The following is a 25,561-nucleotide window of genomic DNA, read 5'->3' as shown; positions in this document are numbered from 1 at the left end:
TTCTTGGAATGAAGGACTTAGCTCCTGAAGAACGACTGAAAAGATGTGGCTCATGTTCATTGGATGAGAGGGAAATGAGAGGACATCTTATTGAAACAAGATCTTGACAGGACAGGAGAACACGAGAAGCATGATTTTTATTGTGGGAGACACTGATATTATGAATACAGCTTAGAAACAACAACAAAAAAAAAAGAGTTCCCCTTTCAAGGGCCTTTAATACCATTTCCTGAAAATTGTTTACTGGGCTGAGAAAAAGAACTGAAGTCTGTTATCTCATTAAGTTGGACAATCCTGCTTAACAACAACAATGATTCTTTGAAAGGTGAGCAAGGGATTAAAACAAATAATTAGACATACTTCAAGTTACTAACAGTTAAAATAAAAACTTCCTAATTTAAAAGCAATTTTCATTATTTACTCAGTTGAATGCTTCAGACTGATTATTTGAGGAATCATGTAGATAGCCTGGGAAAATATACCTTAATCTGGACAAACAATGAAGAAGGCACGATTCAGTGATTCAATGTTTTACCTGTGTTGAAGTAGGAGCCTGCTGAGCAGTATGCATTTGACTGATAGGCAGAACCTGGGGTTGAGGAATTATTTGACCTGGAACTGAACTACTGGATACCATTTGTGGAAGTGAATACTGCACAGGCTGCTGTGGTGCCGTCTGGGTAATTAAAGAGAGAAAAATGTGGTATTTATAATATTTGCAAGCAAGTTTTACCAAATGGCTTAAGTGCATACTTTAACCAGAATGTTAATCTTAAACAGATTTAACCAAACTTGGAAAGGAGATCAAATTACAATTAATATTTATATATATATATTTTTATTTTTATATATTTTTCTTTTGTTATATTGTTTTATATATATATATATAAATAAATTATTGAAGCGCCAATGGGACCACTTTTCAGCAATCTTTTAACAAAACACTTTCTGCATGGTCAGGCAATCTTCTCTATCAAGCTAAAACGCATGCAACATCAGAGTCGGCAAACTCAAGATATTTTCAGCAATGAAGGCATTCTTCCGTTTTAGCTCAAACTCCCTGACAGCAGCATCCAAGTATGAAACAGACATGCAAGGGACTAAGATTGTGTACAACGTTAGAAAGTTCTACTCCTCCATTCATGCCCACACAGCAGAAGCAGAATTTTATTTGATACTCCTCAGCAATTGTGGACCATGTTATCAGTCTAGGTTTAGCAGTCAGCAGAAAAGGGGTCTCACGGGTGAACTCAAAGCAAGTCACACACAGCTTTAGCCATCAACTTAATTTGACTTCAAATGGCTAGGCATTCAACTGATTGCAATGTTCTTTAACAGTGATTTCTAAGATCACTGCAACTGGATGTTGTCAAGCTATCCATGCAGCTGATCACCTTAAAGAATTCTCAACAAACCAGTATTCTGCATTTTTAATTCTTTCAAGTAATATGGCTTCACAGGCTGGGCCATTATTTATTACCACCAACTGGAGATGGGTAATCAGCTTTCTTCTTGACCACTGCCAACTATGTAGTGCAGGAAGACAGTGCTGTTCAGGAAGGAGCTCCAAGATTTTGACCCAGCAAAGCAGCAGTGACACATCTCCAAACCAGGATGGAATGCGGCTTGGAGTAGGACATGGAGTGGTGGCATTCTCTCATACTTACTTTCTTGTCCTTCTAGATGGTAATGGTTGTGGGTTTGGAAGGTGCTAAAGGAGACTTGATTAATTTCTGCCTTGCATCTTATAGATGGTGCACAATGCTGCTACAGTACATTAATGGATGATGGAGCAATTGTTGGTATATGATATTAATCAAGTGGACTGTTTTGTCCTGAATTGTGTGAACTTGTCAAGTGTGTTGGAACTGCACTCATCCAATTAGAGAACATTCCAACATATAGCTGAAAATGGTGGACAGGCTTTGGGGAGTCCAGATATGAATTATACACTGCAAAATTCTTAGCCTCTCACACATTCTTGTAGCCAGAACATTTAGCTATTCTGTTCAATAGCAATAGCCAGGATGTTGATAGTGGGGAATTCAGCAATGATAAAACCATTGAGTATCAAGCTTGACTCAATTTCCTGGATTTGATACGACTGACCAACAACCACAACCATCTTCCTTGGAGTCAGGTACGAATCCAAGCAGTAGACAGTTTTTCCACGCCAGATTCGCACTCACTCTAACTTTGTTAGGCTGCTTTAATATTACAGGAGAAAATGAGGACTGCAGATGCTGGAGATCAGAGTTGAAAATGTGTTGCTGGAAAAGCGCAGCAGGTCAGCAGCATCCAAGAATCAGGAGAATCGACGTTTCAGGCATAAGCCCTTCTTCAGGAGGGCTTATGCCCGAAACGTCGATTCTCCTGTTCCTTGGATGCTGCCTGACCTGCTGCGCTTTTCCAGCAACACATTTTCTCCTTTAATATTACACTCAGGTCAAATACAAATGAAAAACATAATCAAATCATTTTCTAAAAACTGACAGTAAACAAAATAAAGTCTGGAACCCACACATGGAGTTATGTCCACAGCTAAACTATCAAAATGTAAACCAAAACAAAAACTTAGTCTGAAAAAGTCTAATAATAAATAAACAGATGTTTAATACATATTACAATTAAGCAGCTCATTTTCAGAGCAGATCAGTTGTTCGGCATGTTACTCAAATCATACCTAATAACTGAACAACACTTAGCTTTTTTTCCTATATGGGAATTTTCAGCAGTAACATGAGAAAGGGAGATTTTTTTCACTAAATCGACTGATTCAACTTTAGACTGCAGAAGCCACTAATGGAATTTGAGCTCAGGATGGAATCAGTAGTCACATAGAAAAAAGGTGGGTTGATTAGGAACAGTCAGCACAAAGATTTCTTTTTCCCAACAAGTAATAGAAAGGGGAGATGAGGGCAACACTATTCATGCAGAAAACATGGATTTCCAGAAGTCGTTTGATACAGCACCACACAAACTGGTGAGGAAAGTTATAGGTTATGATCCAAAAGGGACAGCAGCAAAGTTGGCTGAGGAAATTGAGTAAAGGTTAATAGGTATTTTTCAGGCTGGAGGAAGCGATACAGTGGAATTCCCCAAGGGTCAGTATATGGAACTTTGCCATTCCTGTTATACATTAATTATCTGGATCTTGTGTGCAGGGGTCAATTTCAAAGTTTGAGAGCTCAAAGATAGACAGTAAACTTGGAAGATTTGTAAATTGAGGAGGAGTGTGTGAAACTCCAAAAGGACACTGACAAGTTGGTGGACTTGGCACATAAGTGGCAGATAAGGCTCAATGCAGAGAAGTGAGAGGTCACGTACTTTGGTTGTAAGAACATTGAAGCACAATGTAAATTCAGGGATACAATTCTGAAAGGGTTCCACAAGCACAGGATGTATATGTGCACAGATTGTTGAAGGTGGCAGGACAGGCGGAGAGAGCAGTTAAGAAAACACAGTGTTCTTTGTTTTATAAATGGGGGCAAAGAATGTAACAGCAAACAGGTGATGTTCAACTTGTGCGAGAAAACTGTCAGACCTTGACTGAAATATTGCACACAGGTGTGCATACCATATTATGGGAAAGATGCAAATGCATTGGAGAGTGTGCAGAAGCAACTTATACGAATGGTTTCAGGAATAAGAAACTTCAGTTATGAGGATAGAGTGAAGAGGTTGGGAATGCTCTCCTTGGAGATAAAGCAGCTAAAAGGAAATTTGTGGAAGTTTTCCAAATCATGAGTGGGTGGGCAGATTAGATAGGAAGAAGCTGTTCTTGTTCATACAAAAAAAACCTACAGGACATATATTTAAAGTGATGTACAAATAAAGCAAGAGTGATATGAGAAAAAAAAACTTTAACACAGCAATTAGTTAGGGTATGCATCAAATGGAAATGTGGTGGAGGCAGGTTCAATTAAGGCATTCAAAATGGCATTGGATGATTACTTTGACAGAAGTAGTGTGCAGCGATATATGGAAAATATAACGTAGCCAGTGCAAGCATTATAGGTGAATGCCCTCCTTCCACATCAGTGATACTGGAAGTCTGTAAATTCATTAAAAATTAAAACTTTCACACACTTAGAAGTTACCTAGAAATTAATGTACTTACCTGGCACGCATCCATAAAGAAGACTGCCCTGCAATTAACAGACATTCTACAACTTGAGCCTATCAATCTGAATTTACATTCTTAGTACAGTAAGCAACTTCTTTAAAACAAAGAAACATTTGTTGTTTTATGACAAAAAGAAAATAACCAACTTGAAGCATGGATTCTACGTTGCACAGCACAAATGTGAGTGCAAAAACTGTGCACACATCACACAAGGGGAGAGGAATTGATCAAAAGAAGAATGAAATTCTCTACCTGTGGAAGATACGTTGGGGTGCAGTAACTGCCAAACTACAAGAAATAAACATAACAAAGGATGAGATACAGCACAAGCTAAAAGAGAGTCCTATAAATGTAACCACAAATTCAAGTTGGCTAAAGAAAAGAAAAAGTGTTTGATCAGGAAATAAAAAGCAAAATGCCAGATAATCAAAACTTCCATCACGTGATTCTGAATTTCTCAGTTAATATTCATCTACAAAAATCAAACAGGATGATTAGTCAACAACATTAATAATTTGCCCATCTACTACCAGATTTGCTGAATCTCAGTTTCTAGCACAAAATTCAATTTTAAACATCTTGTAATACCTGATTATTACCTTGTTTGTCTGCTGTACGGATCCTGCTGGAGGTGGAGGGGCTGCCTGCTGATTTGACACAGTCAAAGGAAGACTCGTAGGTGGTGGCTGGCTCTGCATTTGCACCTGCTTGATATTTAGATATGACAGAATTAATTTATGACACAAATATTATGCAGCCGTTGAAAAGGAAGACAATGTATCCTGAATTAAAAGTTAATCAGGCATTTTAAGTTGGTAATTTTAAGTTGAATGCAATCATTTCTTCCGATAATCAGCAATATTCTACACCAATTGAGTGATTAAGTCAATTAGATTCATAGAAATAGTGACAGTTTAAATGAGCTATTGCTGATAAATAATTAAGATATTCCTCCTCACTGATGTAGCTCAAAAAAAGTCAATGTAACAATCTTAAATTGCAATATTTAATTGAACTGAATATATTTTAAAATCTACAGAACCTACAGAAGCTCTTACTCAAAACAAAATGACTGATTTATGCAAGTCATGAAACAACAGAAACTATTCCTAATTTGCAGGCTGCTATGCATTTTCTTTTCCAGTGATCAGTTTTGCCTTGTAAAAGACTAAACAGATTTCAGCAAAAGGCATGAACACTTGAAACTCAAGTACCAAAGGTAGACTGTGTCCATCTGCAGAACCTCGATCCAGTGCAAAGTTCTGCTGGGATGTAACAGGATGGGGCCAGGATCCTTCCATGACTTGCTGATGCAAGCCAGCTGTCCCTGATGTTGTCAGAAAGGACTGAGTGTTGAACTGCATTAGCATGGGTGGCTGTGAAGCTACTGAAACAGGCACACCTTGCAATGTTTCATAACGCATGCCATGTTTTGGCAAAACCTGCTGCTGCTCACAATGCAATGCTAAACTGGAGTATGGCATCAGGAAACCAAAAGATGGTGGTGACTGGAACTCTCTGGTCTCAGAGGACGTTGATTGACCAGAGTCACTCGAACACTGCGGACTAAGATGCTGAGGAAATTCCTCTGACATAGGCTGCCTGCTTTGCAGGAAGTCACCTGGCAGCACCAGAGCATCAGAACTGAAATAAACCACCTGTTCTTCAGTCACTGGTTGAAGCCTGCTGTACAATCCAGTTCCTTGAGTATCCTCTAAGCTTAAATCCACTGAAGCCCGCCGATTTCGATAAATTCTCTGAGTTAATGACGGAAGAGGAATGTGGACATCATTACCTTCCATCTGCATTGGAGGAACTTGAAAGTCAAAAATTGACCCAGTTCTACCCTCATTTGCCTGTGCAAGAATAGGTGGTGCAGACTGAGGGGCAGTCAAATGTTGAACAGTCAGCATTGTATTCACAGTTCCAACGGTATTTCTTGAGAGAATGCTAGTAATTGCAGGTTCACATTGAGCAACGTTACATTCTTGTACCGGGAGGAACACTTGAGTTGACAGTGGAAATATTGCCTGTGGCTCTCCAATCCTCCAATGCTGTCCATGCTCTTGTGACAGTTGTATCATGTCTTGTGACAGTTGGAAGTGAGAAGGTAAGTTTGAAACTGGAGTTTGTATTTTAGGAGAAGCCATCCCGACTATTTGAGGCACATGACCTGTTAGGTTTTGTAGTGGGCGTGGCAACAAATTTTGATCACTTAGGGATTCCTCACAATCCAAGGGCTGGGAGTAAACCTGCTGATGCTTTAGGTTTACTTCTGCTAGACTTTGATTCAAAGGAAGTGCACGTGCTGGAAGGTTGCTGCTAGTTACAGCCTCATATGGATCCTGTGTAGTTTGCTGTAACTGCATACAACATGGATACACTTTCGGTTTACACAGAAGTTGAATTTCCTCAAGCTGACTCAACCTTAACTTGTTTTCAAAGGCTTGAGTTTGTTCTAGTCGCATTTGACCTTCACTGTGGATTGGTTCACTAGTAAATCGATGAGTAACAAAGCCCTTTATAGCTGAGTTTTCAGAATTCCGATTTGTAAAATCACCAGAGAAAGCATTTTGGCCTACAGTCTTTATTATTGGCTGAAAATGGTGAGTATGAGCTTCCAGGATGGAAGTACTTTTGCGGCGTTGAGAATTAGCAACTTTCAGAGAAAAACTTGGTGGTGGAGAGAAAGAAAATGGTCTTTCAGGAATAGGTGGATATGAAACAGTCTCTGGTTGTGATGGAACTCCCCCACAAGGATGCACTAGAGATGGGGACTGCTTTAATATGAAGACAAAAATCTCAAATCAGAGTCGAGAAAATTAAAGATGCATCATAAAATGAGCTTTTAGCTTGAATTTCATTAAGAATTACATTACAGAATAGCAATAGCAGAAGTATCTGACAAACACAGAAGAGATTAAAAAAACTGAATGAATGCATTAAACACAGTAATGGGCACAAGTTTTACATTAAGTAGTAACATCTAAATACTATGATTAAAGGGACTGCAAATGAAAGGGATTTACTACTTGCAAGCTCAGGTCTAAAAACTCACTATGAAAAAATATTTAAGTGATTTGATCCAGTTGCCTCAAACTGGAAGAACTAATTGAACCTCTCTTACCTCTTTTTACAGTATCAAAATAAAAATTAACCTTCCTTCACTTAATTATGCACTTTTCTCAAAGTCCAACAGCAATTAAAATCGGTTATCAGATAAGCATATGCTGCAAACTTTTTTAATTCTAAGTGGATAATACTCATTGAAGCAAAACAATGACAACAGTACTTATGCATTGGACAAAGTTCTATCATTTTTCAAACTGATGACTGATATCTATCAAAAAATTACAGTTCAACCACAATGCAGATAAACTGCATTTTAGCTGCTAATTATTTGATAAATCTTTTGGAAATATGGCTCCAGATTAAATCAAAATATTTCCTGTTTTTTGTTATTCATTCATGTAATGTGGCCAGCATTTGTTGCACTTAAGATGGTGGTGAGCTGCCTTCTAAAAACTGTTGCAGAACATTTGGTGTAGGTATACCCATAATTCGGTTTAGAAGGGAATTCCGGAATTTGGACCCAGTGACACTGAAGAAACAGCAATATATTTCCAAATCAGGTTTTCGAATCACTTGCAGGTGATGGAGTTCCATGTTTCTGCTAGTCTTGCCCTTCTACATGGTAGTGGTCGTGGGTTTGGCAGGTGTGAAGGAGCTTTGATGAAATTCTGCAGCACACCTTGTGGATGTTACACACTGTTGCCACTGAACATCAGGTGCTGACAGTGAGAGATGCAGTGGCCGGTATATCAAGGGCTGGCAAGTAACATTCACCAGGAACCTTACAGTGAGGAACTCTCCTCCCGATTCCAAAAACCCTGATCCACCATCTACAAGGCATAAGTCAGTTTTGTGAAGAAATACTTTCCATTTGCCTGGATGAATGAAGCTCCAACTACACACAAGCAGCTTGACACCATTCATAACAAAGCACCCCAATGAATCAGAACCACATAAGCAAACATTCATTCCTTCCACCTCCAATGCAACATAGTAGCAACCAAATATACAAATCTAATAGATACACTACAGAAATTCACTAAGGATCCTTACAAACACGTCATCATCATCTAGAAGGACAAGGACAAGCACACAAACATCTGCATGTTCCCCAACCAAGCCAATCATCCTCCTGACTTAGGATGGCGATATATTTCCTTCACATACTTGAATTCTCTCCAGGAACTCTGTGGGTGTATCTACACCAAACAGATTGCAGCATTTTAAAGAGAAAGCTCACCAACACAAGGGATGGATAATAAATGCAGTTGAAGCCAGTGAAGCCCACATTTCCTGAATGAACATTTTCTTTTAATTAGCAATATTAATGCCATTGAATGTCATAGGGAGAGTCTTCCTCATTTGGAATTCATTTCCTGGTATGTTGCAAAAATTAGTTGATAGACACTTTCAGCTAAAGCCTGGATATTGTCCATATCTTCCTGCTTTTAGACATGGACTGCTTCAGTATCCAGTGGTCATGAATGATCTATATATGCTGCTATATTTAATGGTGGATTTGTTCAGAATCGCAGATAAAAAGTTAGAAAAGCTACAAGTTTTCTAAGAAGTGGATAATTCTTGAAGGAAACAGTTGCTCCAAGTACTTTGTTTAAACAGAATAAAAGTTTTACAAGACTACATTTTTTCCAGTTTAAAATTCTGCCCATTTAGAAAAAAATTTAATAATAGAATTCAGAAAGCAAATATACACATCAATTTAATCACAAACTTGCATCCACTTTCCACTTTAAAATAGCAGATTTAGCAGTCGCAACTATAAGGTATTATAACAAAAACGAAATCCCATCTTAACTGTAAAACTTAGTGCCCAGAATAGTTTGTATTTAATGAGAACTTATCCTCATGAGTCACATACAACATACAGGGTTGAAACTAATACACGGGAGACTGGAGCGGCGTAGCTTGCGTGGAGGAGCTGAGTGCATAGGCAGGACGCTTTCCAGTGCTTTTGACAGCTTTTCTGCAAAGGTTTCTTCAGGGACAGTCCGAACATATGGGGAGAAAGAAGCAGAGAGGACCGGTGGCGGAGTGGTGGACTGTCTAGGAATGTAGGATGAATCAGGGATGGTGGAAAGGTGGGGAACACATACAGACATGCTACGACCTCGTCGAAGCTAAAAAAAATTAAAAATAAAGGAATAAATAACACTTTTCAACTGACCCACAGTAAACTGGACGTCAAAACGTACACAAAAACATCTGATAATTTGTGACAGCATTCATAATGGCGCTTTGTAAATGAAAGCTAGAAAGAAATGAAATGAGATGTTTTGCTCGGTGATGATGCACAATACATCAAATTAGAAGAAATGAAAACTAGTTGATTAAGACTTGATGCCCAGGTATACTGTGCAGTTTAGTTGCACAAGATATATGGAGGCAGCTATTTCTGCTACTATTTTCAGATTAACTGGTTAGATTTAGTACTATGCAAGTCTCAATACACCAACATTTATCCAGCAAGTGCTACTGTTAAGTTTACTACTGGTCAGTATCAGATTGTATCCAAGAATGCAAAAAAGAAAAAAAGATCCAATGTACACTTCTTGGATAGAAGAATCAAGTACTGCAAGCAGCCTGCAAACTCCATACTAAAATTAAAAGGTACGTTTCAAACAAAAAATAATGCAAAGGTTCAAGGGTAGATTTCAACTTGCATGAGGATGGATGAAAAGGTTTATGCATATCAGCAGCCGTCGGAATCCGTAAAATGTCATGTGCAGTCAATAATGCATTAAAATTTAATTAACATGTCAGAAGCAGGTTATGTTTTTGGCAATCCAAGAAAGCTCTAAACCATCAGGCCTAAAAGTATCTTAAATATATCTTCCTGAATTTTCCATTTTTCAACATCATGAACTTAGCATATTCTGACGGTTTTGACCAATTCTCTACAAATTTATTCAAAGATTTTTAAATAACACAGGCATCACAGTTACCACTGGATGGAAGTTACCACTGGCGTTTTTGATGTTAGTAAGCAAGTTCTAACCTCAAAAATAACCCAACCATAAATTAGATAAATAAACTTAAATAAACTCCAGCCATAATTTGGAAATATTTCATATCAGACAAAGAAAAATTTTCAAACAGCACCTTTACCAATGTACAGGCTGATGATGACAATTATTTAAAACAACTTCAAATTTCACAAACTTATTTTTAAATTGATTAACATTAATTCTCGTCTGTCATTTTTGAATGTTAGAATGAATGACAAAACAACTTTTTAAATTGTTAATTTAACCCTGTTGAAGGGTCTTCTCATTAAATTCAATGTTCAATAAATTACCAAGGCTCTTCAAATACATTTAATAAATAAAATCTCTCATTAAAAGGTTTCCTCAGACTATGTTATAAATACTGCTTACAAAAAAGTACCCAGCCCAATATACTTACTCCTGTAGAATGCTGCTGATGGCTACCATGCTGTTGCGATACTGCCTGGATATTTGAAGGAGTCTGGCTCGAAATGTGCTGTTCTTGAGCAGAACCATAGGAAACAGTTTGACTGCCATGAGAATCTGAAAATCCAGATGAACTCTGGCCACTATCAAATGTGCCATCAGCTAAAAAAGAAAAACACAGTTTTGCATCAAAAATGAACTTCCAAAATGTTACAGTATAAAAAGTGTAATATGTTTTTAACAAAATAATTTTTCATTCATCTGCTCAGCATTACGAACTGATGAAATCCAGAATAAATGCACAATCCAGGTTGGACTATAGTTTTGGAGCTGAATTTCTGATTTGAAAGTATGGTATCAAGGCATCAACAGAACTAAAATTCAACTCTCAAATTAATGAAATCAATCATATTCATCAATAAGCAGAATGCACTGATCTTCAGTTTTATGGTGTTTACATTCCTTTCAACTCAAGGTTAAAAGACAAGCACCCACTCCATTCTGACTTCTTGAAAAGTTTGGTCTTCAATTCTACACCTTACAGATGCTCACACACGGATTATCATAATACAGAGATAGAGATTCTTGATTAACATGAGAATCAAATGTTGCTGTCAACAGGTGAGTGTGCGCAGTTCAGATGACAATCAAATCAGCCATGATCGATTTTGAGGAGTGTACAGGGCAACCTCGATTATCTGAACACAATGGGTGGGCACTATTTAGTTTGGATAGTTGATTATTCGGTTAATCGATTAAATGTCTTTCCTCTGGGGCTCGGAGTTTTTAAAATCTGCTCCCCGCTCAGGAGACTGCAGCAGCACACAGCATGCGTTCACTGATGGAAACACATCTTTGATGTAACGTTTCCATCAGAACCTAGAGATCTCCTTCAGATAATTGGTATTTGGATAATCGAGGTTCCTATGTAGTAGGTTCAAGGCACCAAGTTACCTATTTTGCCCTTAATCATATCTTTGTACTGAGAAACCCATTACTACTATACATTACTTGAATTATATTATTTTGACTAAATTACTAAAGCTAGTTACAAACTATATCTTTTTGCAAATTTCAAAGCTACAATATACTGTATTGAAAAAAGTTAGACTGGGGTTCTATTAACCTTATTCTTACCCCCTACTTGGGTTCTAGTGACTATGACATATGTCAAAGATTTTATTACACCTGTAGCCCAATACATTCAGCTTATGGGAAAAAAAATCTAACAACAGTAGTGGTAAACCTCCTTAGTGTTAAACTTTTGAACTGTTTTAAAATTTAACACACTCAGACAAGGTGGTTTTGCTGTCACCTCTATACACCAAAAAAAAAAGAAATCATTTTTGGGATCCTGCCAAGTGAGAAACTTATTTTAGACCAAAAAAGATAATCACTTAACAGTGTGTTTTGCTCCCAAGTTCCTTATATTACTGTTAAGCTTATCTTTCGCTCTGCAAAGTACACTAGTCAATATTGTATCTTCCAAAAATCTCATGAGCAAAAGCATTAGCTTTGTATGGGAGAAGTGTTACCTTATTCAAAAAACAAAGTTAAGACTCTAAATAGCAACAAATATGCAACTTCCTCTAGGAGTTAAGAGAATAAAAGGTTAATATTTCTTCAACTTCAGCAGTAAAGATTGTGCACTGAACATACACACTACACAATCCTGTGTCTAAAAGAGATCTTTAAAAGCAAAATCTTAAATCAGAAGGTAAAAATAATAAGCCTGAGATACAAATGTATCTAAATCCAAACTCAAGAACACAAAGGAATAAACTGACAAAATATTTTCTGGTCTAAAATTTATATTTATCAAGTTTTGAGAAGAGAGGTTTTTTTTTTAAAAAGATGAACTCCCTAATCACCACACCTTGCTGTCACAAGGAAAGCTTACCAGAAGAACCATTTGTTGCCTCCATCAGTCGAGCAATAACTTCTTTCTTACTATTGCACAAAAATTGCAAAGTAGAATTTCTCCCATTATCCGGGTTATAAATGACTCAAAATCACTGTTTTGAGCAAGGCTTGAGACAAGCTTATTTAATTCAGTCATTTTCTGACCACTCTAATGTTCAAGACCAAGAGCGTGTTCATAATGCACAAAGTCTACCGTTGTTTGAAAACAGATGAATGCATGAACCAGGTATTACACTGAAGACTTCAGAATTTGTTCAAGTGCCTTAAGTCTGGATCTAGTACCCCAGGGAAATTGTCCCCAAAAGGGAAGATAGCTGCTGAAATGTGTTCCCTAACAAAAAGATAACTTCTGGAACATGATCATGGAGCAACAAGAAACCAAATTCTCAGCATCCATATTGAGCAGTATGCCAGGATGTGCTATCACATGCAAAAATATCTAGTAAAAAGGTATTTGAATGATTTCATAACAAGAAAAAAAATGTATCTACAGATTGGGCACAGTCCATGTCAACCACAAATATTCATGCTCTGGCATTTCATAAGTTTGGCACAAAGGCCCTGTTTACAGTAAGCTTTTCCCAACTATCTCTTTCAAAGATTTTTCACAAGCACAATTTGTCCATGATTGACTTCCTTTAACGTGTTAACTTTGTATGTACACATGCTACACATAAGAACAAGAGATTTACTTCAGGCTATTTAAGTGAGGGCTTTATCATAGCTATAGGAACTGTCAAGACTGTCTTATGTAATGCTGTCGTGACAAAATAAATGAGGGGTGGGTGTTAAGAATCGTAGGAATGTCAGTTAAGTGAAACATTGCTGCCAAAAATAGGGAGCTTAACTTGCAATGTTGGGGGCAAGGATTTTATGCTTCCAACTTCTTAATATCCTTATAATGCCAAGTGATTTCAGATTTCTTGGCAGTGGCCGGTATATAGAATTTAATTAAAAGGCATCATGTCAAATCAAACAGGTTTCAGGTTTCTGATTATTTTTCATAATTTGCTTTTTAATCTGCCAGCACAGGCATGAGTACACTTGGGTTCTCACAAGCCTATGTGCCCAGCCTTCAAAAGAAACACAGTGAAAATTAAAAGAGTAAAACTAGAAACAAAACTCTACCGAATGACATAGCTGACTTAATAAACAACTGAGCAGTTTAGGAAGGGTTAAGTAGGTTTTAGGTTTCTTTCACAGGTTTTTGTCCCCCAGTTACTTCAGCAGTGACAATGGTAGGGGAGGTATGACTGGCTTCATGACAACCAAATGAAAAAGAGGACACAGTGAATAGTAAAAAGCAATTGCGAGTGTCAAATAGTCCCTGTTAGAAGTACAGGTGGGGTTCTTCCAGAGATTGATTCAACTTGTGGAGTCTGCTTTCACAAGGAGTAGTTGGGTGAGTGGCACAGATGTGTTTAAGAAAAGCATACAAATGTAGAGTGATAAAAACTGGAACGCTAGACAGAACACACAAACTCCCAACTACAGTAGTCACCCGACGTTGGAATAAAATCCGTGTGCCTGGCAACATGAGGCAGCAGTGCTAACCACTGAGCCACCATGCCACCCTAGAATCTGACTGGTTTAGTCCATTCAACTGAATGAGGGTGCAAAGGAGAATTTGAGAGAAATCAAAAACACTAAGCAGTGAGCTTCTGCACCTCCTGACACTGCCTGGCTTGGTGTATTCTTCCAGCCTCCTACCTATATACTTTGCATTCCAGCACCTGCAGCTTTTTTATCTTTAAAATTTAAAGTACAAGCAGGAATAAGCCATTTATCCCATCAAGCCTACTCCACTATTCAATTTGATCAAGTCTGATCTTTCTCAACACCGTATTCTTGCTCTCTCCCCATATCCCTTGACAACTTTTACCTCTAAACATTTATTTAGCAAATATATTCAGTTGCTTGCGCTCCAAAGTCTTCTGTGTCACAGAACTCCACAGGATCACCACTTTCAGTGTAAAATTTTCTTCTCATCACGGTCTAAAATGGCCACATATCGTGTGTCCATGATACCTTGTTCTCAATCCCATGGCCAGGAGAAATAATGTGTCTTGCATTCAGTCTGTCCGGCCCCTGTTATAATTTTTGTTTCAATGCAATCTCCTCTCATTCTAAGCTTGTGAATATATGTCCAGTCTACGCAAACTCTCTTCCTACGACAAATCTGCCATCCCAGAAATCAGTCTAGTAACTAATTGTAAATAAATTTGTTTGGACATGCTATGGCACACCTCCAGGACAGGTGGGACTTGAACCCTTACCTCTGGTCCAAAAGATAGTGATGTTACTACTGCATAACAAATTAAGTCACACTGATTAGGGTTAAATGAAGGAAGGAAGGGAGCACATACGAATTATAAATCCTGGCACAGACCTACTGGGCCACATTAAACACTATGAATTAAGTGATTAATTGTGCTCCAGTTCATCATTACCACAAGAAGATTTACCAATTCAGATCCCCCATCTAAGGGAAAATGAATTGGAAGAAGAATTATTCCAATCATAACAGGTTTCCATGATATGTTCCAAATACTGATAACCATAATTTGACAGATGTTACAAGTGGAAGCTTTTACTACTAAAGGAAGCTGAACAATAGATTTAATGGCACTATCAATTAAAATGTATGTTTTCTCTGATGTATTTATTTTCTATTATACTTCCTAAATACAGTATGCCAGTATGATCAGTATGCCAGCTGTGTATTGTGATAAGCTGTACCTGTAAAAATACTAATTATAACTGCATGTCCTGGCATCACTATCTGGCAAGTCAAGAATTGTCTTCACAGGATGCAAGTCCCCATAGCTCTGCCATATGTTGCAAGTACATATACAATTATTATACCATACCTATAGGCCTAGGTGAACAAAGTGAAACTAGTATAGGTAGCAGCACATTTTTGGTGGTGCAGACTCGATGGACCAAAAGGCCTCTTGTACGCTCTATTTTTTTGTTTTTATGTTTCTATGAAGTGACTCAAGCCTTCCACAAAGGCTTTCAGTATTTTATACTCCATATTCTAAAATACCATTTTAATTTTACCTTGAGTTTTAAAACTTAACTTGGTGCTCATGTAATTTTCTGCTTCCAATGATACTGTACATCTACACATGTCCAAATTTACACCGAGAGCTATACGAATAGCCAAGATTATGAATACGGATTCCATCAGCAGACTTTCCTTAATTTTCATAGAAGAGCTCGCAATCATTTCAATCTAAAATGCCTCACATTCTAAGTTTCAGCAATGGAGTAGAATATAATCACCAACTTGAAAAAAATGTTGCAAACACACTCCTTTTTGCTGATATTCAGTTCACCTAAACACCATAAAAAAATTATTACAAAACTAAATCTCAAATGCCCAATTCTTTTATAGCCTCTTGGAACATGAAAACTCACAATTAATTCTCCCTCACATGGTGTGATGCAAAAACCACCACCACAATATTTGACTAACTCCACAATATTTTGGACTCACTGAGCTCAACAATTTCAGACCATAATCTCATTTATTTTAGAAGAAGTGGTGCTAATGATGACTCTTTCTCCATTTACACCCCTTCTCAACACATCCTTAACATTCTTTACTTGTCCCATTACCACCTCCTTATCATCTTGCACCCCTCATATTATCACGGACATTCCCTTTTGTTCCTTCCTACGCAGTTCAAAGTGTTCCATCTCAGGTTATGACAAAAGATAAATCACCTACTTTTACTCTCTGCAGAGCTGTTTCCAGACCTGTATCCAACTGTCTGGACAAATTCACTAATGACAACACTTGGCAGAGACAGTAACACTTCTTTCATCAGGGATAAAAAATTCAACATTACAATAAGACCATGAGGCAATAAGACATACGAGTGAAAGCAAGGCCATTCGGCCCACCGAGTCCACTCCACCATTTAATTATGGCTGATGGGTGTTTCAATTCCACTTACCCGCACTCTCCCCGTAGCCCTTGATTCCTTGCGAGATCAAGAATTTATCAATTTCTGCCCTGAAGACACCCAACGTCCCGGCCTCCACTGCGCTCCGAGGCAATGAATCCCATGGGCCCACCACTCTCTGGCTGAAGAAATTTCTGTTCTAAACTGACCCCCGCTAAGTTTAAGGCTGTGTCCACGGGTCCTAGTCTCCCCGCCTAACGGAAATAACCTCCCAGAGTCCACCTTTTCTAAGCCATGCATTATCTTGTAAGTTTCTATTAGATCTCCCCTCAACCCTCTAAATTCTAATGAATACAATCACAAGATCTTCAGCCGATCATCGTACATTAGGCCTACCATTCCAGGGATCATCAGTGTGAATCTCAGCTGGACATGCTCCAGTGCCAGTATGTCCTTCCTGAGATACAGTATTCTAAATGGGGCCGAACTACAGCTTTATGAAGTCACAGAAACACTGCTTTTATTCTCCAACCCTCTTGAGATAAATGACATTATATTTGCTTTCTTAATCATTGACTCAGCCTGCAAATCAACCTTTAGAGAATCCTAGACTAGCACTCCCACATCCCTTTGTACTTTGACTTTATGAATTTTCTCACCGTTTATAATAGTCCATGCCTGTATTCTTTTTCCCAAAGTGCAAGACCTCACACATGCTCAGTGAATTCCATCAGCTATTTCCTGGACCACTCTCCTAAACTGTCTCAATCTTTCTGCAGCCTCCCCACCTCCTCAATACTACCTGCCTGTCCGCCTAACTTAGTATCATCGACGAACATTGCCAGAATGCCCCAGTTCCTTCATCCAGATCATTTATATATAAAGTGAACAGCTGCGGGACCCCACTTGTCAACAGCTGCCATTCCGAAAAAGAACCTTTTATCTCTTCTGTCAGACAGCCAACCCCAATCCATGGCAGTAGCTCACCTCAAACATCATGGGCCCTCACCTCATCAAAGGCCTTTTGAAAGTCTAAATAGATTACCTCCACTGGATCTCCCTGGTCTAACCTACTTGTTAGCTCTTCAATGAATTCTAACAGGTTTGTGAGGCACAACCTCCCCTTACTAAATCCATGCTGACTTGTTCTAATCTGAACATGAATTTAGAAATCTCATCCTTAACGATGGATTCGAGAATTTTACTTACAACCGAGGTTAGGCTAATCGACCTATAATTTTCCTTCTTTCGTCTTGATCCTTTTTGAACAAGAGGGTTACAACAGCTATTTTCCAATTATCTGGCACTTTCCCAGACTCCAGTGATTTCTGAAAGATTACAACCAATGTCTCTGCTATTTCTTCAGCCACCTCTCACAGAACTCTAGGACGCAGCCCATCCGGGCCAGATGTAGTATCAAGTTTTAGACGTTTTTGCTTTTTTGGTACTTTCTCTTTTGTATGGCTACTATGCGCAACTCAGCCCCCTGACCCTCCTTAAATTGTTGGAATATTGCTCATGTCTTCCACTGTGAAGACTTACACAAAGTAAGTTATTTTCTTATCTCCCAGCAATAGCCTTCCAGCATCAATTTGGAGCGGCACAATGTCTACTTTTGCCTCTCATTTGGTTCTTATGTATTGAAATAAACTTTTACTATCATTTCTAATATTACTGGCTAGCTTACCTGCATATTTGTTCCTCTCCTTCCTTATTTCTCTCTTTGTTATCCTCGGTTTTTGTAATCTTCCCAATCTTCTGATTTCCCAGTGCTCTTGGCCACTTTATAGGCTCTCTCTTTTTCTTTGATACATTCCCTGACATCCTTTGTAAGTCATTCTGCTGAACCTCTGCCCAGATAATTTTTTTTTCTTTGGAATGAACCTCTGTACTGTGTCCTTAATTACACCCAGAAACTCCTGCCATTGTTGTTCTACTATCTTCCCCGCTAGGCTCTGTTTCCGGTCAATTTTTGTCAGTTCCTCTCTCATGTTCCTGTAATTACCTTTATTTAAATGTAACACCACTACATCCGATTTTGCCTTCTCTCTTTCAAACTGCAGACTGAACTCTACCATATTATGATCGCTGCCTCCGAAGTGTTCCTTGACTTTAACATATTTTATAAAGTCTGGCTCATTACGTAGAACCAAGTCCAGAATAGCCTGCTCTCTTGTGGGCTCCATCACAAGCTGTTCCAAAAAGCCATCCTGTAATCATTCCATGAATTTCCTTTCTTTGGATCCACTAGCAACATTATTCTGTAAGTCACAGCGCCTGAGACCCGGGTTCAATTCCCGACTCAGGTGACTGACTGTGTGGAGTTTGCACGTTCTCCCCGTGTCTGCGTGGGTTTCCTCCGGGTGCTCCGGTTTCCTCCCACAGTCCAAAAGATGTGCAGGGTCAGGTGAATTGGCCATGCTAAATTGCCCGTAGTGTTAGGTAAGGGGTAAAATGTATGGGTATGGGTGGGTTTCGCTTCGGCGGGTTGGTGTGGACTTGTTGGGCCGAAGGGCCTGTTTCTACACTGTAATGTAATCTAATTATTCACCCAGATCCCCTGCATGTTGAAGACCCCATGATCACCGTGACCCATCTATTTCTGGTACACCTTGCATCCCTGGTTCTGACCACTGCTTTTGGGGGGGGTTTATACATCACTCCCAATGTGGTCTTTTTACCTTTGTGGTTCCTCAACTCCACCCACATAGACTCCACATCATCTGACCCCATGTCATTCAGTGCCATAGATTTAATCTCATTCTTAAGTAATAAGGCAACCCCCTCTGCCTGTCTCCTTGCCTTTTCAATAAGTTGTAAATCCTTGGATGCTTAACTGCCAGTCCGGAATCCCTTGCAACCACGTCTCTGTGATGCATACCACATCATAATCATTCACGATGATTTATGCCGTTAATTCATCTGCTTTGTTATGAATACTACGAGCATTTAGATAAAACGTCTTAATGCAAATTTTCTTATCCTCATGATTTCCAACATCTCTGGCAATATGTCCTAAGTTATCATTCCTTTTTGCTTCATTCTTAGCCTGCCTTGAACTTAAACCCTGCACACATGCTAACCTGATCTTTCTACTTGACTCCACACTCCCTGTTGCTTTCCCTTTCACTTCCCCCGATTCACTAGTGTAAAGTCTTACTAACCACCCTATTTATCTTTTTGCCAGAACACTGGTTCCAGGTTGGCACGATCTCCACCTGAACCATCGGTACAGATCCCTCTGGTTCCAAAGCTGATACCAATTTCCATGAAATGGAATCCCTCTTTTCCACACCAATATCTTAACCATATGTTTACTTCCGTATTTTCTTATCCCTATGCCAATTAGCACATGGCTCAGGCAGAAATGCAGAGATTATGGCCCTTGAGGACCGGTTCTTCAATTTCCTTCTTAGTGCTTGAAAATCCCCAAACAGGTCCTCCTTCCTAGCCTTAGTGCTGATGTAGACCACAACAACTGGATCCTCCCCCTCCAATGTCCTTTCAAGCCGGTCGGAGACGTCCTGCACCCTGGCACTGGGCAGGCAACACACCATGTGGGACTCCCAATTCATGTCACAAAGGATACTCTGCCCCCGCTAATTGTAGAATCCCTGATAACTTGTCTTTTTTGCTCCCCCCCTCCTGAATGGCCTTCTGCACCACGGTGCCATGGTCAGCTGGCCACAACCCTTTACCGCATCCATACAGGGAGCAAAATCTCATACCTGTTGGACAAGGCAAGGATTGAGGCTCCTCCATTCCAAAACTCAGAATTCCCCTACCTGCCTCGCTACAGTCGCGCCCTGTTGTCCCTGATCATTAACTATGTTTGAATTACTTAATCTACCGGGTGACTGCCTCCTGAAACAAAGCATCCAGGTAACTTTCTCCCTCCCGGATGTGCCGCAGTGTTTGAAGCTCAGAATCCAGATCATCAATTCTGATCCGCAGTCCTTCTGGCAGATAAAGATTTCTTAAGATGGAAAATGGAGAGTTATTGCTCAGATTTAACAAAAACAACATACATGTAACAGAGTTTCCAGCTGGCTGGTACTGCAAACGATGCTGATCTGCCTCAGGCTCTTCTGGTTCAACTTGGGTTGGTAGGGCTCCAGTAAGGGCAGAAGGAAGTGCTGTGGCAGGTAACTGGGAAGGATGTCCCCCTCCAGTTTGAGATACACTGGCTCCTTGTTGAGTTTTCTGGTGCTGCAACTGATCATGCTTCTTCTGCTGTTCCTCTAACTTTTCTTGTTTCTCTCTAACCAATTGACGTTGTTCTCGTTTCCTTTTGATCAGAGATACACGATCTTTAATGGCTTTAGCCATGGTCTTATGATCTCCTTCAGATACAAATCCAGATTCCACCTGAATAAAAAATAATACTAAGTCAAAAATGCATCATATTTTCCATTTAGAGCAAATCAAGATAGTAAACCCTGAAGATTGAGAATAATGTTGTCTTTGGTACATTTCTTTCATGCAGATTATTTGTCTTGCAAAAAAATGGCACGTGGGTGAAAACATTTCACTTTGTTATCATAGAGTCATAGAGATGTACAGCATGGAAACAGACACGGTTGAAAAATGAGAAGTACACATTGCAGTTTCCACAGTATCGAATTCTTGCACGTGCTGTGGTCCACAAATGTGGTTGGGACTCAAATTCTAACATAGAAAATAGGTTTGCAAAAGTACAATAACCTACCATTTCCTGAGCCACATCCTCCGGAACATCTCTTTCCAAGTCAAATGAGAATTCTATGGCTTCGTTATCCTTATACTTTCCTTTAAGTTTCTTAATATCTTCAATTCGCAGCCAAAGCTTAATTGCAAGCTTTTCTCCATCATCCTCTTCTGCCAACTCTACACGAACACCAGTATCTTCCTGAAAGAACGCATGGCTCAACAGGTCCTTAATTGCATACCTAAACCAAATTCAAACAAAGTATGAACAAAGTTGTTATTGTACTCATTAAATCTAATGTTGATGTTGGGGCACCTGGAACTCTGCTTAATTGAAACAGCCAGAAAAACATCAAGTAGTTCTGAAGAGTCAGATCAGACTCAGGACATTAACTCCATTTCTCTCTCCACAGATGCTGCCAGACCTGTTGAGCTTCTCCAGCATTTGCTGTTTCTACTTCAACATTGCATATTAGGTACATCTCAACCTGACATTAAGTAAAACTCTTCCTAATCACATGCCTCATTTCCAACTGCAGAATAGGAGGTTTTTTTCCCTGGAGTAATTACATTGATTTCCAATACCAATGACCCTGTTATCTCTTAAAAGATTTTATCAATCAAGAACAGAAATGGACTATTCTCCGATCTAGTTCTCTGTTCAGGGCCCCAAGAGTCAGCAAACTCATGGAATGTCAAAATAACTGACATCTCAGAAAGCTAACTTTTTATACAATTGCCAGATTCAGATTTTAATTCCCACATCATTTTAAAAGCAATCACAGATATTCACCGTTCATCTTTATTCTGGCGAATACATCCTTCAATTATTTCTTTAACTTCAGGGATTGCGACCTTGTCAAAGCTAGCTGGTTTCACACCCTAAGGAGCAAAGAGAATTAAATGTTGAACACAAAAGATAAAAACCTGAAATTAAGATGGGAAATGTTTGGAATATACACAAGATTAAATCAGCACTGAAAACAGAAATATGGATTAATTTTTGGGTACAAACTTTCATTGCAACTGACTTAATCCAAAATATTAACCTGCTAACAATGTTAATTTTATCCAATGTGGACTATCAAATTTTTTTTAAAAACCAGAAAATGTCCTTCAGTTGGATAATTACAAAGCTAGCTCCTCTTAATCTTTCTGTATGCAAAATATGTCAAATTGTCAGTAAGAATAATAGCAATAATGCTAAGTCAAACTGTCGGCAAGAATGAAGATAATAACAAAGGCAATACGTTGTTTTTTGAAGTATATTTGCAGCTCAGTAATGAAACTGGGTACTAGAATTCTATGAAAACAAGTGGAGGATAACCAGCATTACATATTTGTTCAAAAAACAAGTGATAATAATAGTTATTAGTGAAGCTACATAACTTCTGCAGGAGATAAACTGCACCTCAGAGGAAATGAGTGAAGATTAGATTAGATTAGATTAGATTACTTACAGTGTGGAAACAGGCCCTTCGGCCCAACAAGTCCACACCGACCCGCCGAAGCGTAACCCACCCATACCCCTACATTTACCCCTTTTACCTAACACTACGGGCAATTTAGCATGGCCAATTCACCTGACTTGCACATCTTTGGAGTGTGGGAGGAAACCGGAGCACCCGGAGGAAACCCACGCAGACACGGGGAGAATGTGCAAACTCTACACAGTCAGTCGCCTGAGGCCGGAATTGAACCCGGGTCTCTGGCGCTGCGAGGCAGCAGTGCTAACCACTGTGTCACCGTGCCGCCCATACCACTGTGCCACCGTGCCGCCCATACATTTGAGGATCCTGCTCAAAGTTTAGCATCAATGCATGTAACTTGCAGAACACATTAGGAGACCTGGCTGATAGGGAATGAATACAGTACAGTACAGATCCATCCATGCAAGCAAGTTATATTCCGTGATAATTTTCTGTAATGCAATAAGATAAACATCTGTACCTGTGCGTTAAAGCATACAGTTTTGTTTTTCAATTAACAAGATAGTGTTGCATGAATAGTTTTATAATACATTCCTGTATGACTCATTAGAAAAGTCTATTAAACTCTGATTATATAGCGAAATACCTCAGTCAGAGATTCAAAACCAGCCAAGAGATGGCTATTCAAAGTTAGTGCAAAGGACGTCCTACATACATGCACAAACAACAGATGACCATAACTCTCACTCAAACAACAAAGATTCTAACCGTGGCAATTTTCTAAGTTGCATGGATGGGTTTGTTCCACCAGACTTGTGCTTAAAAGTTCTATGAGAAACAAATGAACATTTCTCGTTGCCTCATTAAAGAAGGGTTTTCAGCGAGAGACCACCATCTAGCCATCTTATCAGCATTAATATCAAATTGGAGGTCGCTTTTATAATCTTTGCTGCCCTTTGCTCATCACTTAGCTGCATTATTCTTGAAGTTGTCATAAAACTACATCCTTTACTTTCTGAAGAGAAAATTTCAATCTTTCAACTGGTTAGAACTGGACTGAAACAAACAATGTGCTTTACAAAACAGGGACACCTTCCAAGGTAGAAGTGAGAAAACAAACATGTCGCCTTTAGGCTGTAACAGAAACATAAATCCAAACTCTATATGCAAAGAGAAGGATTGACTCACCACCCCAACTTATCTCAAAGAACCATAGCTTAAACTCTGGATGAAGCGAAGTTCCTTGTAAAAATGAATTACCCACATTCCAGACCAGGAGACATTTTTACCAGATGCTGCCAGGCTTACTGAATTTCTCCAGTAATTTCGATGTTTGTTTTACATTTACGTTCTTCCCTAAATATAGAACAAAACTACACGGGCTAATGAGATGTGGTCTCAAAAATGTCCTGCATTATTGAAGCAACACATACTTTAGTGTTTAGTCCCCCTCGTAATAAAGGATAGTATTCCATTAGTCTATTTATTTATTGCTGTACCTGCAGAAAGCAGAGTTAATCTTCTGATTAAAAATGTTAACACTGCTCTTTCTTTCAGAGATACTGCCAGATATAAGTTTTTCTAGCAATTTCTATTTTCATTTGAGATCTTCAGCATGTGCGGTTCTTTGTTGAAAAGTGTGTCTATGTCACACCAGTATTTCCAAATTAGCCATGTATGATAATATATGAGAATACGAAAAACAACTTTACATATAATGCCCTAATGATCACAAAGATACTGGTAATGTGTGTCAAGTTGATCTTCATATAAAAACTTTCTATGTCATTGCTCAAGGGAGGCCAGTTGAAAATGCTGACTTGGATTGATGTCATTGGTCCTTTAATATAACTGATGTGTCAATTTATTTTTTGATTGGTGCTATATGCCCTAAGAATGAAAAAGGTAAAGGACTTTCAGTTTCACCTCGTCAGATTTTTTCAATGTTTTCAAAGGATTCTAATCTTGACAGGCTGGGACTTTTTTCACTGGAGCGTAGGAGGTTGAGCCGTGACCTGAAAGTTTATAAGATAATAAGAGGTAGAGAGAGAATTAATGGTGGTTGCCTTTTCCCTTTGATAGGGAATTTCAAGACTAGGAGCACATTTTTAAGATGACAGGAGAGATATTTTAAAAAAGACAAGAGGTAATTTTTTTTTAAAAACAGAGTGTGGTTCGCATGTGGAATGAACTTCCTGAGGAAGTGGTGGAAGCAGGTATAATTACAGCATTTTAAAGACATTTAGATGGATACATGAATAGGAAAGTTTGGAGGGATATGGACCAGGACCAGCCAGGTGGAACTAATTTAGTTTGGGATTATGGGCGGCATGGACCAAAGGGTTTGTTTCCATGCTGTACGACGCTATGATTGCTAACGCAAAGTAGGACAACATCTACATTATGAATTCTCAGTGTAAATGATAATGTACTTATTCCACATGCCTTTTGTTTTATATGTGGAGAAAAATGCACAATACTGGAATGTAGCCTGTAATATGAAGAAGCCTTTGGAATTAAGGTATGCTTACCTTAAGGATAACTATTAATTACTTCCAACAACTAAAGTCAGCAATGATGTGTTTGTTTTGATGAATATTGGCACCATTGCCAATCAAGCATCAGAGTCACAAAGGACAATCACATCTGCTCCCCAGTCAGAAACAAGCACCTAAATATCCAAACTTCATTTTTCAGCATCATGATAATGACTGTCTGATAATATTGAAGGTAAATGCATTACCTGATTGAAAAATATCAAAGGTAATCGTACTTCAATTAGATAACTCAACAGATTTCTCCAGTAGTGAAATATAGACAGAACTTCTTCCCTATGTCGAAGACAACAAATGCTCAACGAGGTTTTTATGGTTCAGAGTATACTCAGACACTAACACAGCAAGTTCAGAGGCGTTCCATGCTATCGATGAGTATGTTTCAAGAACAGCCTGGATTAGAAATGCACAGTTGGTCTTGGAT

General features: G+C 38.8%; 1 protein-coding gene across 15 annotated transcripts in view; it reads right to left on the bottom strand.

The window, feature by feature from the left end:
- wnk1b (WNK lysine deficient protein kinase 1b) overlaps nt 1–25,561 on the bottom strand; it is a 153,239-nt gene that overhangs the window by 69,695 nt on the left and 57,983 nt on the right. For 7 of the 15 annotated variants that reach the window (XM_043709287.1, XM_043709289.1, XM_043709293.1 and 4 more), the window contains exons 5-13: nt 21,946–22,034; nt 21,175–21,394; nt 20,495–20,834; nt 10,622–10,791; nt 9,085–9,336; nt 5,341–6,906; nt 4,726–4,833; nt 4,379–4,414; nt 536–676 (exon numbers count right to left, since the gene is read on the bottom strand). In XM_043709287.1, the coding sequence (XP_043565222.1) occupies nt 536–676; nt 4,379–4,414; nt 4,726–4,833; nt 5,341–6,906; nt 9,085–9,336; nt 10,622–10,791; nt 20,495–20,834; nt 21,175–21,394; nt 21,946–22,034 (2,922 nt within the window). The remainder of the gene's footprint in view (nt 1–535; nt 677–4,378; nt 4,415–4,725; nt 4,834–5,340; nt 6,907–9,084; nt 9,337–10,621; nt 10,792–20,494; nt 20,835–21,174; nt 21,395–21,945; nt 22,035–25,561) is intronic. The other 8 variants (XM_043709297.1, XM_043709303.1, XM_043709301.1 and 5 more) reach the window with 6 other exon arrangements.

This window comes from Chiloscyllium plagiosum, chromosome 19, assembly GCF_004010195.1.
Source record: "Chiloscyllium plagiosum isolate BGI_BamShark_2017 chromosome 19, ASM401019v2, whole genome shotgun sequence".
Lineage (NCBI taxonomy): Eukaryota > Metazoa > Chordata > Chondrichthyes > Orectolobiformes > Hemiscylliidae > Chiloscyllium > Chiloscyllium plagiosum.
The sequence above is the reverse complement of the archived record's forward strand: the minus strand, read 5'-3'. Positions and strand labels throughout refer to the sequence as shown.